Genomic DNA, 14,353 nt, shown 5'->3' on the forward strand with positions numbered 1-14,353 from the left:
TGGGCACTGGGTGGATTGTGTATTTGCTGTTGATTTACTTGTGCCTGAACCTGACTCTGTTCCTTCAATTCAGATACCTCCCTCCGGATCTCCTCCATCATGGCTTTAAGATCTGTAACTTCCTCCTTTGTTGCAGCAACACCAGATGGATTCAAGGTATTGACCATCTTAGCTGAGGCTGACTGCTTCTTCACAGGTACTGCGGACTTGTCTCTCCTCAAGTCAAATTCTGTTTCCCTCAAACAAAGTCGTAGATCATCAAAGTTGGTGATGGCATCAAACTTGTGAGCAGCTACACTCTTCAGTCCTGGCTTGAGTCCATCCCACATGCGAGTCCTCAGCATCTCATCCTGTTCATCCTCTGGGATAGACCGGTGCTCTGTTATCTGGTATAACATATTCTCAAGCCTACAACCCCACGCAGTGACGTCTTCATCATCCCTTTGAGAACAACTGTAGAACTCAGACAGAAGAGTAGCTCTCCTTCTTAAGGTCCCAAAGGCACTCTTCATCTTGGTTAACAGGGTTTCAACCGTAGCATTTCGTCCGAGTTTCATGGCTATGAGAGCAGCTTCTCCTTTCAAAGATGTCCTAATAGCCTGCAGAATGACATCATGTGGATAGGTCTTTGACTGGAGTAGGCAATCAACTTCAAAGCGCCATAAGTCATAGGGAGTGTCTTTACCTACTTCTCCACTGAAGAAGGGTTTCTTCGGGAAATAGTGAAAAGAAGCAGTTGGAGTCTGTTCTGCCTTGGCCGATGCTGATGGAGGGGGTGGTTTGACATCCGGCCCCTGCAATGGACCTTCTTGTTTGGACATGTCACCGAGCCAAGTCTTGAAGTCTTCCGTACTATCAGTCTTTGGTGACATTCCCATCTTCTCAAATATGGTGAGCATATTCTTGAGTTCTTCTTGAGTGAACTCCATAGTTATGATAGGCAGAGTAGCGATATTATTGGTGAATAATGCCTTCAGAAAGAGGGAAAGAGGTAACTACCCAAAGTAACCCACAGTTACTAAACCAAAAGCCAAATGTTAATCCAAATGAGTGCCTTCAGAGAAATATGACATCCACAGAGTAGAATTGCCTGTGGTAATAATGTACTGGATGTAAGCAACGCACCAATGTTACTGATGGAATTCAATAACAACTACTACTGGTAACCAACTAACTAAACACTAACACTAAAGCGACACTAAAGCGAACACTAAAGCGTTCTAAAGAAGGGAGTCATGTGTAAACACCCATCAGCAAGTCAAGAAGCTGAAAGAAAAAACAAGTTAGTAATGTTCTGCATCATGCCTGGAATGAAATAAGTTGTCTTCAAACATCAACTTGAGAACAGCAGACTGGAAGCGGCGATTTCCAAACCCAAAAGTTGACTCCTGCAAACTAAGTCACTACTGGACAAAATAACTATATGTGACTTCAATTAGAAACTAAGTTAGACTGACCTAAATATCACTGAATATACTGATCCGAGTACAAACCCAACATATCAACCACTAACACACACTGTCCAGTTAGATATGAGAGATATACGAAGACAGTAAGTATTAATGTGCAAAGGACAGGGCAAGTGCAGTGGTGCAGCAGTCAATTGGTCAACTATTGTTTTTGGCTATATGATTATATGAATGGTTTACCAGTTATGTACTATAACTTAACTTTAATACTGGTTGGCAATACAGTTGTATGTGTGTAGATTATTTTATTTTAATATTTATTTAGGCAATTGTTGTAACAAGTATAAAGAATACCTTTATGGTGCAAACAAGAGTCAAACTACATCACTTACCCACACACAACCACACCAAGAAATCAATGACTATGGTAGATGCAAACAAGTATAAATGAAACACAAACACCGTATGGTGTCAAGTGAACAACTAAGAACAGAATTAATCACATCTTTATTGCTTGGCTTTGGTAGGATGCAAGAAATATACTATAAAGTATCTAATAACTATGTGTTGGTATCAACGGAAGTGTTACATGATGAGCCGGCAATGTGACTGTAAACAAAAAAAACCAAAACAACCTAGCTGCAGCAATGGGGGACCAAGACAATGGTATACAACTGTACAATATGCAAGTATCGATGATATGAGCGTCTCTAGAAAGTCCACATAATTCAGGTGCACCACACAGTCCAGGTATGCTAAAACAGTCTTCACAACGATCTGTATAGAGCTATGATCACCTGGATCGGAATCTGCTGACTGGCTAACTCTGTTGACTGTCCTCTCTGGCTGTACTATCTCAAGGAATGATAATCCTCACTGGGGGCTCCAATTTGTAACCGGGTTTGTGCGTGGATTATAATGACTCCAGGACACTGGTTACGGGGGTGAGAATATTTATTCCGTTCTAATAACGTCACCCTGAAACATGATTCAAGAAATACATAAGTCATAATATATACAGGAGTTGTAAAAGGAGTTGTTTAGGTGAAATACTATCGTTACATATAAACTACAAGGGCGATCGTAATTGCCATGAATATTAAGTTAGGGAGACATATAAATACAGTAAACATGCCCCGATAAAGTATATACAACACGCAAAACAACATAAATATACATTCCTACCCGGTGTATGGCACTAGGGTACACAGTGCAGCCCTGTCAAGCCGCCAAGTCAGTCAATCGCACGTATAATCTGTATAAACAATGATCAACGTTAAAGTTAGGATAACGTAAACTAAACATATACACTCTACCATTTCAACGCCTAGGACATAATATAACTAGTTCAAATTTCTATCACATTCATACATACATACGCACACACACACACACCATACTTTCTCTCGTATATAAAATCAATCAATCAACCATCCAAAAGTGCAACCTTTACTCATGGAAGACTGAAAACCCTTCAATGAAATGGATAACTTATTTGAATTCATATTAAATATTACACACTAAAACATTATTGACTTACTAGCAAGCTTTGTAACCCTAACACGCCGAGACTAACTTGTACAAATACATACAAGTTGCAGTTTATATTTACACATAAATTACAGCTTTTATTAACACATAAACATCAACAATATAGCATTTAAAGGTATACACACTAATTAATTGATATAAAGATTAAACTGACCTTTGGTGGTGTTCTAAGATGGTATTATCCAGCACGCTATAAATGTCTTGTCAGTGCAGGCAAAGAGAGTGGAGTGAACACTTGGGTTAGTGAAAGAGGACAAGAGTTTGAATGATCCAATCAGATTGGATCAATTAAGGGCACATAATAATGTAATGACCCTACCTAACCACCCTTAATGAAACTAGAATAGCACTGACCTCATGGCTATTAATAGATATGTTTCTGACTGACAATACTGAGTATAGTCTGTTTCAAAATGTTATACCTGTTGATAGTAAAGCATTCATTACTATAAATACAGAACGTTATACCTGGAATGCAAAGTGATTGTTATACAATTGTGAATAACTATACAAATGTGAAGTAATATCTCTGCAATAGCAATAAACTGTTAATATACAAACATTCATAAAATTGCTAAATGAGTTAAAACTAATATGTACATAATTGTAAAAATACAATATCAAATATCGGCCACATGAATAAGATGAAGACACGACAAGCCGGTGTTCCAAATCCAAGTAAGAGCCAGAAAAAGGACGGATTTGCGGACCGTACTGAAAGTTGCATATTTCAAAGAATGACACACCTCGACATAGAGAACTAGAGCGTGACAAGTCATGGAGTCGGAACCCACGCTATACAGAATCAGAATAACGGTGTTCGACACGAGTTTCACGTCGTTTGTTGACGAGGACACTACACAGACGTATGAAAACGCCAGTCAGAAAGTCAGACACTGCGGTGTTCACTGATCAGAATCACTGGTTGCCAAAGTACCGTTTTGATCAATGCGATAATGATGATTATGTTGACAATGATGTCAATCACGTCGACAACCGACAGAGCGCTCAGGGACATGAGTCTCAGTAAGGGGTTGGACTGCTGAACATAAGAAATGCTTTTCTCGATATTGCCAGAAACATCCATCATGTCATCTCACCAAACCTCGAAAGACGTTTCTAGCTGATAATACATGTGCACAGAAATATGTGTGCATTACCTTTCATCAGACCCTACAGTCCAATCATTTCATGAACCCCGTGACAGACCCAATCGTTAAAAACGGGATTAGTGTTGGCCATAGATGTATGAAGCGACAAGCCAAGCTGATTGTCTGATTGCAACAACGTTTATACCTGTTCCTGCTCGTGAGATGTAGCATTATGAACTGAGGAAGGCATCGCTAATTCGTGGGTGAAGTAGCAGGTTGGGGTTAGGGTGGCAGGGATCCGTAAAGTACAGGTTTATCTATATAAAGAAAGTGGTTAGATTACGGAGTGTACAGTAGTGCATATATAAGAAGAAAGTTCTGAAATAATTGCACGATTACTTCTCCACCATATTTTACTTCTACTTTTATCTTCACAGAGGAACGATTACAGTTAAACAGGTTAAGACGTCACTTTCTTTTCTCTTTTGAACTTGTGGGAACCAGTGGGAATGGTTGAATGATCGTGTGAATGTAGCTCTCCCGGCAATGCCAATTCATGTTACCCTAAATAATGGACATCAAACTAACTGTCGTTGCGGTACTGACATTTTGATTTGACGTTGAAACGTCACAATAAATTTTGTATGGTAGTTGTTTATTTGCAAAGGGTACATGCAGGCCATGGTACATTGATCGTATAGTACACATACATCATTGTCCACACAAATTCAGTATTCAACACGTTTCATAGTTTCAACATTAGTATACATATATCATTAATTAATGGTGTTTCAGTATTTGGTAGCACACAGTACAGTCGTTGCAGCACGTTTAGTGGTATGGGCCATGGTACATACATACACCATAGTCCAAGGAGTTTCAATCTCTACTTGCTCGCAATACAAGCAGTACAACATGTTTCAAGATTTCAATGTTAGTATAGGCTTAGTGCAGACATCGTAGATTACAGAGTTTCGATATTTAATCGCACGTAGTACAAGCATTGCAACACGTTTCGTGATTGCAACATTAGTATTAGCCCATGGTACACATACCATTTGTCCACAGGGTGTCGAAATTTGCTCGCACGTAGTACAAGCATTGCAGCACGTTTCATGATGTCTATATTACTTGGACAACAGGAGGTTAATCTTGTTGATTGTAAAGTTTGTGAAATAGTTACGTCATAACCTGTTTTCTAAGATTATTGCATGCGTTGCATACATGGAGAAATAAAATTCATTTTCGACATTACCATTATTACAGAGTTTAGAGTGCCTTTGATTTCTTGGAATGTTATGATACCTTCCCGTTTCGATGTTTAAAGAATGAGAACTGAAACGTGCCAAAGCTGTTCTAACCTTATGAAGGTTTAGTAATAGTAAGTAAGGATCAACAATGAAAGCAGTCTAGAAATTTAGAATACAAACACATCTTAGGGCTATTTTCAAGAGCAGAATGCCAATTCTGTTCGTAAATTGCTTTTAATCTAGATTCAAATTCTGCCAGAAAGGAGTCAAGGAAATCTACACTTTGGACTTTCCAGATATAAGTGAAAGCCATAAGTATAAAGCAAGGATTTAATTTTAGATGCCAAATTTGTCCCCCCACGAGAAGCCTAGAGATACAACATATTATACCCTTTTCTAGGAAAATGGGGTAGATTCAAAAGTTTACACCAGTATGCCAGACAACGTTTGAAGACTGAAATACAAAGGGGATATCTTCCACACTCACCGCGAACACAGTGGTCGGCAGAACGTTTAACAGTTAAAAATACCTGAGCTGATAATATTTCGCCAATGTTATCTAGTCCCCATACTTCAGCCCCATACAAAAAGATAGGAACAACCTTTGAGTCACATATCTTGAAAAGTGCGTCATTATCTATTGGTTTAACATTGTTTAGTGACTTTATTACACAGAATGCAACCTTCCTGGTATGAAGTAAAGCATCAAAAAGATGCTTATTCCAACTCAAATTCCTTGCGAAAGTGAATTCCATGTACTTATAAATGATGGAACACGCTCTATCAACTTATTACCATAGTACAACTTTTCATTCTTAGATAGAAGTCAGCGATGTTTGAAAACGACCACCTTTGTTTTCTCCAGATTTCTTAACATCTCTGGCAGAAATCATATTGAAAATATATTCTTTTTTGAAGGCCAAAAAAACGTATCTGTAATGAGAGTAATATCGTTAGCAAAAAGGAACACCTGCACCAATTCAGGGTGAAAGTGAACGCCCGGGAAACATCTTAACTCGATTTCCTAAATCATTAATAAATAAGTTAAACAAGATGGGACTTAGATGCAGCCCTGACGGACACCAAATGTACCCTCAAAGCTACCCGAACATTGATTACCAAACTTCACGCTAGCTGATTATAAATAGAACGGATGCAATAGAAGATTTTAGGCAAGATTCCATTTTCCTTCAAAATCTACCACAGACGAGACCTATCAACACTGTCGAATGCTTTGGGAAAATCCACATAGTGAATGTACTTTTGTTACATAGATACCGCTGGATGACTTCATGCAGGGTAAAACTATTGTATGTAGTGAGTATCCTACAAGAAAACATGCTTGTGATTCTGTAGCAGGGTCAATGTGGGGTGAAACAACTACCAACACTCTGCTGGGTGTGAGGCTGTTTATTTCTGCCTGGATGATATGATTGGTAAGTGACACCCCTGTGGGTGGTACAAGGGTGTACACAATCAGGCACAGCACCGGTATTACGGACCGTCTGTCTCATTTATCTTTAGGTGGCAAAGAATCAGTGCAGAATGAGTGTAATTGTGCAGGGAATTAGTGAGACCAATCAACTGAGAAGCGTCATGGCTTGGGCAATTAGTCGGTGTCACCAAGCTCTAGAGCTTAACCCGTAACCTGCCTAATAGTAATACAGCTAAAAAGGTGAGAAGGAGAATAATTAAGAGAATAAGACTAAAATAATATATTTACACTAAAATACGCCTGCCACAGTTCAACGATATCATTAAAGGCGTGACACCAAAACCGCAATCTTGTATTAATGATGAATATGTATTCTTTACTGAAGATACTAAGTATGGTTAGTTCTCGACAATTTGATGGATAGTTTAAGTCACTTTTTTGTGATGAGGAACAATAACGCCCTGCGACCAGTGAGACGGAAAATAATCAAATAAATCACTGAGCAACAACGTCAAAACTGGAGCTAAAACATCCACTTTTAAACATTTCAGATAAAAGTCCAGCATTTCCAGCCGACTCCCTCACCTTCAAGCCATTTATTGCATCGATAACTTCATCATGCTGGATAGGAGAATCAAGAATATTCCTCGACATAGAATCATAAGTATCTGCAGAGGCAAAATTAACTTCAGTATCACAGCAAGAGCTGTGAACGTCGATCTGCAAATGGGTACCCTGCGTTAAGACATCTTCGCACCGTTTGAGCGCAGACATGACGGTGTCTTGTCCCATTTGTCCTCTTTGCAGTATCAGCAACTGTTTTGAACCGATTTCGCAAGTGTGAGACTCGGACATTGCGGTCCTGTCGAGCTGCCGTCAACGGTGGTGCGACAGGTCGTGGACAAATGCATCACTTCCGGTGGCCCGAAAACGTTGTCTGAGTTGACCAACGGCGGAAGGATGCAGATTACGGTGCCTGACAAACATCACATCTGAAGAAACGCCGCCCTACACACACACCTCCCACAGAACAACGCCCCCTACAGACACACCTCCCCCAGAACAACACCCCCTACGCACATACACCTCCCCCAGAACACCCCCCCCCCGACACATACACCTCCCACAGAACAACACCCCTACGCACATACACCTCCCCCAGAACACCCCCCCCCCCCCGACACATACACCTCCCACAGAACAACACCCTTACACACACACCTCCCCCAGAACAACACCCCCTACACACACACACGCCTCCCCTAGAACAACACCTTCGCGCACCCCACCCCACCACACACACACACAATTCATGACACAAACACACGCACGCGCGCACACACACAATGCAGCCATTAATCATTAACAGTCCCTTTTTGACTCGTGAATGTCAGTGAAATCATTACTGACCACAGCCTACTTGAGCCAGTAAGTTCATACATTTACATCCTGCAGGCTTCGAAGGTGATAGATTTTGCTAAAGTCTAAGAAATATTGTCTGTATATGCAAGATAAAATATTCAAGTCCGGTTTTCATTTTTAATGTTTATATGGCATCGTCATTTTAAATCTTGCTGAATGAAAAGATAATGTACTCATGTGTTGTACTACTTTAATAAATTGAAAATTTAGGTACAAACTGAAACACGTAGCTACTTGAAGACAGGACAGAAGTGACCAGTCAGATATATTTTACGTCATGGACGAGTAAAAAAGTATTGCTATCAAATCAGCGCGATTTTTCCTGTGGACATCATTTGTTATGCAAACATATATAATTCCGATTTTGCAGTATTAGATTATGAGTATTTCTCTTTTAACACGTCAATCATCAGTTAAAATAGTTTTGTTCACAGTGACACGCCCACTCACCAACACGTGCTGATGTTTACATTTTGTTGTTGCTACAAGGGATCGTGAATGCAAGCATTTTCATTGGTTTGACGACTTCACTTTGCCGCCATCTTCTTTTCAAACATGATAGGCGTGCGCAAGGCTAAGCTGGGCCCCGTCTCGCATGTCATACGTATACTTTTCTTCTTGTGCACGCTGACTAGTCGCAAAGAAAGCTGGGCACCAGTTTGAGGAAACGTGCATTACTCTGTGAGAATGTTGGAAGTAAAAACGTTCATTTGAGTCATGGGCTGGAAGAAAGGAGATGTCATTGTACAGGTAGATCCATACGCCCATGTTCTCGGACAAAAACATCGTGGGACAAGATGCGATAGCTGCTTCACGTGGTGCGACTGCGAGTTTAACATTTCTATGAAACAAATTTTCCACTTTGGTCAGTTTGGATAGGACTAGGAGTTCCGCCCGTATTCGCTTAAAAAAAACCAGAATTACAAACTGACATGTATACCTCACCCGAAATATACATTCAGTAAACTGGACAGATGTGAAAAACAATCACTGAACTTATCTCAGTCTACATTGTGAGAAAATTACGGAAGGGCTACTTGTGGAAATTTACTGTGTAAATTAGAGTGGGTTACGGGCGGAACTCTTTCCCTTACGAACTGCAATAGACGTTAGAGAATCAGAACCTAAAGCGAGAGCTAGACTTGTCACATTTAGAACAGAAGGGCATTGGTGATTGAGAAAATCAGAAGGTGGGTAACTGAAGCAGACAAAGTTATTAGTGGTGGTGATGATGATTTTAATCAGTAAGATCCTTTGGTGAAAACTTTTCAAATGGAAAGCAAAATAAATAAAGAATATCAGAATGTGTTTCTACCACCTGAGGCATGGCAGTTATTCTTCAGTTTATCAACTGTTTGATCAGCAGTTTGATCAGCAGATTGATCAGCAGTTTGATCAGCAGATTGATCAGCAGTTTGATCAGCAGTTTGATCAGTAGATTTGTCAGTTAACTTGTCTAATAACCAGTCATGGTGACAAAGCTTGGTTTGCTTTTCTGTTTCAGTGGCAAGGTTCTGAAGAAATGCACAGCATGTATGTTTCTGCACTACTGTTCCCGAACCTGTCAGGTAGGTAGGGTGTTTAAGGGGCACTGATCAAAACTAAATGTTTTTTCCTGCACTATTAGGCTGATAGAAGTCAATACATGCAATCAATATCTGGTGGTATGAAATTGGAGTTTTGCTCCTTGGTGTATACACTACTCTGTCATGCTTTGCTTTATGTCATACAAAATATATTTTCATCTCTTAGCCCATGAGATTTGTAATGATACCATGAAGCTGAGATACAATACATACCCTGATAATATTTGCTGATTCATATTCCAATACAGTACTTATTTTTAAGAAGTGTATGTTCTCCTATTTTTGGCAAGCAAATCATGAACTGAAACACTTTTATGCCAGTATCAGATAGCAAAGATGAAATAAGCTTGATGTGCAGATTCTGCTGTTTATGGTGAACCACAAAATACTACGTTTTACATGAACATTACCGTATTTCCTTTATTAACATACTTCCAGACCTGGTGCTTATTAGAGACTTGGCCCGGCGCTAATTGTGCTTACCAAGTGTACAGTAATTGTTAGTTAGCGTTATGTCAGAGTTTTGAAAAGTTCCTTAATAAATCATAAATAATAAACATACCTTCCACTTATTGGAGACCTTGCGCCTATCGAAAGTCTGGGCTTTTTAGAGGAAATACGGTACTTATGATATAATGATTTGTGTGTATTGCAATGCAGGAGTTTAAATATTCATGTATCATAAGCTTTATGTCTTTAGTTGCTTCTGACAATTACTACAGATATGTTTACACAGAAAACACCTACACATATGAATATTATTAAGGAGTGTGATGCAATAGGGTAGCAGTCATAAATATTTTGAAAGACTGAACCCACTGAGTTTTTTTCAACAGAAGAATGATTGGCTGCTTCACAAAGATGAATGTCCATGTCTGAAGCGTGTTGCTCCAAGAATTCCAACAGACAGTGTGCGGTTGCTACTCCGACTTCTTATAAGGTTGCAGGTAAGCCCCTCTTTTGCTTGTCATGCCAGAGACCTGGGTTTGAATTCCCACATGGGTACAATGTGTAAAGCCCATTTCTGGTGTCCTTGGCTCTGATATTGCTGGAATATTGTAAATGCAGTGTAAAGCTAAATTCACTCATTCATTGCTGTGAGCATCCAGGAAAATTGCCAGGCCACAAAACCTTGTAGCACTGGTTTACAAAAACACAGTAAGTATATCTTGATAAGAAAAGTCATAGGTATGGTATTTTAAATTTATTTTTATTTTTTCCAGTTTTCATGACATATTTCAATTATGATCCAAGTGGTCTAGAATTGGTTACCTTTTATACTCTAGTCACATTGTTGACCTACGGATTGTTGGTTCTGACTTAATTATATGCAGATGAGTGTGGCGTTATACTCAACTCACATTTTGTTTTTCATGGTTGTTATTATTGCAGCGTGGAGACAATCAGAAGGCAGTATGTGACAGTGCAAACTGGCGACCCTTTGAAGAGCTTGAAACACGTGAGTTACTGAGATTAGTGACACATGTAAGTCCCATGCTTGTTGTAAGAGATGACTGATGGGATTGGGAAGTCATGCTGGTTGACTTGATTGGCCCTTGTCATTGTATCTCAGTTCTGAAGATTGATGCTCATGCTGTTGATCATTGGATTGCCTGGTCCAGACTCGATTTATTCCATTAGCTGGAATACTGAGGCTAAACCTGGCTGAGAAAGGATGAGATAAAATGTCACATGGATCCAAACAGGAGATTTTCTGCAAGCCTTATGAGATTTAATGGTTCATGATCGTTCAGAAGAAAAGGAATAAATGACAATCAACTTCAAGTCAACCAATCATGAATTATACAGATGACCAGGGTGTGATTTTAAATCGCTGCAGATAAATTTGAGCGTGATTTTATAGCAACTGATGTGAGAAAATTGTGAATTTTTTACTTACCTTACCATAGGTCTATAGCATATTACCTCAAGCTTAACAGGAGATCTGACGGAGATGAATTGCATTCAAACTTGAATGGCTACCTCGCAATCACGACGTCAGGTTACGGAAGTATCTGGATCCCCTCACTGCGCATGCGCACTGATTCCTCGAAAGCTTACTTTTACTTCAAGCGTCGTCTGTGACAGACGGTTGTGGATTGCATAGAATTTTTTCTTGATCGAATAAAGTCGTAATTTTTTCGATACTTGCTTGTTTTTTCCCAAGAGTTTTGCAACTGGTATGTATTCTTTCTGTCATTGTGTCGATTTTACATGTAATTGTAAAGTTTTACACGTGTGGGCTACCTTGCGTGACACATGTCATCATGTCTCAAATTTTTTCGTGCATTTACCTCCGTGTGTTTCTCGGATGGTTATTTGTTACGTTAATGCATTTATTTTCTTTCTTTGATGCCCTCCTCAGCCAGGATTATTCAATTTATTGCTTTGTGCAGCTAAGGTGATAGTCATTTCACTTGTCCATTGCACACGTGTAGCACGATGTGTGGCGCGGTTCATTTTGTGTTAGAGGGGTTTGTTTTCCACCGTTTTATCAGAGTGTTATTTCGTTTGTTGCAGCTGTTGTGTATGACACAACATTTTTGTCAGATTTGCAGAGTCGTAAATCCGGCAAGGATCCCCACGCTGTTTGTCCGGATTGTGCGGCGGTACCCTGCTCCTTAAGTCAGAGGTGCTCGGTTTGTGCGGACCTCTCTCCACAAGACTTCAAGACCTATTTAGCAGTCGTTAAAAAGAGAAGGTCTCAACAACTTAGGAAGATGTCCAGATCGCCAGTGTCATCGGCGGGCTCTAGACTGTCTCTTCCCGGCTCACCGGAGTATCTATCATCGGACTTCCCTTCGTCTTGTTTGGGAACGCCTGCTCTTCTGGGGGCATGTCAGAGGCCTGAGCCGTCGCAGGCGCCGAGGTCTGGTGCTGCGCCTGCTCCGTCATCTATCCAGCTTTCAGTGCCTACGCCTACGCCTTTGCCTTCCACCCAGGCAGGGGGTTGGGTTGATGTGATGAGGTCAGACGCCCTTGCTCATCCTGAAGTACAGAGGATTCTTAGGGCGTTACTGGTGCCTACCCCCGGATTATCGCCAAGCACATCTAACGTGACACCGCTGATTGGCTCAACTCAGCTTGGATCGGACTTAACTTCGGCGCAGGGCAAAGATAGTGGTTGTGCGCCTGCGCCAGTGCTTAGTGGCGTATCCCAAGCCAGACCTGCTGTGAGCAGACCGTCGTCTGGATCGGAGGTGTTTGCTTTTGGTAACGCAAACAATGTGCCTTGGGATAGGAGATGTTCAGAGTTTTCTGGTGGTAGGAGATCGCGATCTAGGAGCCCTCGCAGTAGTTCATTGAGTGCTTGCAGACGCCGACGCTCAACGTCTAGATCGCCGGAGTGCCGTGGTAGATCAGGCTATCGTAGACACAGAGATAGCCAGTCTAGCTTTACGTCAGGATCGCCACGTCCTAGGCAGTCATCCTTCAGGAGGCGTACACCAGAGCGTAAGTCTACTGTGTTGTGGATGGCAGACGAAGAACAGTGTTTTTCCCCTGACTACGAGGAGGATCCTACACAGCTTGAGGATGATGAGGGATCCGTCTGGTGTTAACAATGACAAGGCTATTAGGATTGAGCCGGAACTGTTGATCCCGCCTCACCCGATGGTAGCAGATGCTATTTCTTCGCTCAACGAGGACTTCACCAAGTTGTCACTAAATGCAACCATAAGGGCGCCTAAGGTTAAGAAACAGGATTATAAGATGCATGGATTGGATTTTGCTGATTTAGACGCAGGACTGGACGAGGCTATCAAGAGGCTATCTTCGTCGACGTCCTATAAGGTGCAAGATTTGATGCTGCAAGCTATTGATGCTGAGTTGCGACGCAGTTTGAAGCCGATTTCGGCACAGGCTTCAGCCACTTCAGTGACAGCAGTAGATCTTACAGAGAATAACGAATCTAGACTGGAGCACTTGTCATCACACAAGAGAATCAGTAGTGGTCCGTCTACCCCGAGACGTATGTGGGAATTATTACACACTGGTGGTCCTCGGGAATCCGTCACCACCATCCAGGCTGTTGTATCCATATGCTATAGACCTATGGAAGGGTAAGTAAAAAATTTATTAAAATCTAAATATTTTAGATATTTAAATACTTACCTTACCATAGGACGTTATTCCCTCCCAACGCTGGATGCTCCTCCCCACTTCGGATTCTTCGGACCGGGAAGTAAAAGTGAAGTTTTCGAGGAATCGGCGTGCATGCGCAGTGAGGAGATCCAGATACTTCCGTATCCTGATGTCATGGTTGCGAGGTAGCCATTCAAGTTTGAATGCAATTCATCTCCGTCAGATCTCCTGTTAAGCGAAGCTTGAGGTAATATGCTATAGAACTATGGTAAGGTAAGTATTTAAATATCTAAAATATTTAGATTTTAATAATGTTGTGGCCCAAGTCAATCTCTGCTCATTCACTCATACTCAACTGTAGGGACATACAGGGCAGTTGCTCACTGTCTTGACAGTTCTAATGGGTTGGTGCACTAATACACTGGAGACCAGGGCCTAGTTTTTCGACGCTTTCTTAGCGCTGAGATAGTTGTACGTTAAGGTATGGCACTTACGACTATCTTTGTTCTAAGAGAGCTTTGAAAAT

At 40.9% G+C, this 14,353-nt stretch overlaps 1 protein-coding gene and 1 long non-coding RNA gene across 5 annotated transcripts in view; one reads left to right on the forward strand and one right to left on the reverse strand.

Moving 5' to 3' along the window:
• Positions 1 to 1,899: 1,899 nt before the first annotated feature.
• LOC137272542 (uncharacterized) lies at positions 1,900 to 3,197 on the reverse strand. The gene is made up of 3 exons (XR_010956099.1): positions 3,115 to 3,197; positions 2,595 to 2,664; positions 1,900 to 2,387 (listed from the first exon to the last, which is right to left on the reverse strand). It is a non-coding gene; the product is annotated as an uncharacterized lncRNA (long non-coding RNA).
• A 5,596-nt stretch (positions 3,198 to 8,793) lies between these two features.
• The window catches only part of LOC137273738 (histone-lysine N-methyltransferase SMYD3-like), a 71,669-nt gene continuing 66,109 nt past the window's right edge, over positions 8,794 to 14,353 (forward strand). For 3 of the 4 annotated variants that reach the window (XM_067806551.1, XM_067806552.1, XM_067806553.1), the window contains exons 1-4: positions 8,802 to 8,976; positions 9,663 to 9,726; positions 10,581 to 10,691; positions 11,137 to 11,203. In XM_067806551.1, coding sequence (XP_067662652.1) covers positions 8,876 to 8,976; positions 9,663 to 9,726; positions 10,581 to 10,691; positions 11,137 to 11,203 — 343 coding nt within the window. In that variant the 5' untranslated portion in view covers positions 8,802 to 8,875. Of the gene's footprint in view, positions 8,977 to 9,662; positions 9,727 to 10,580; positions 10,692 to 11,136; positions 11,204 to 14,353 lie in introns of all 4 variants that reach the window. The other variant, XM_067806554.1, reaches the window with a different exon arrangement.

Source organism: Haliotis asinina, chromosome 2 (genome assembly GCF_037392515.1).
Source record: "Haliotis asinina isolate JCU_RB_2024 chromosome 2, JCU_Hal_asi_v2, whole genome shotgun sequence".
Lineage (NCBI taxonomy): Eukaryota > Metazoa > Mollusca > Gastropoda > Lepetellida > Haliotidae > Haliotis > Haliotis asinina.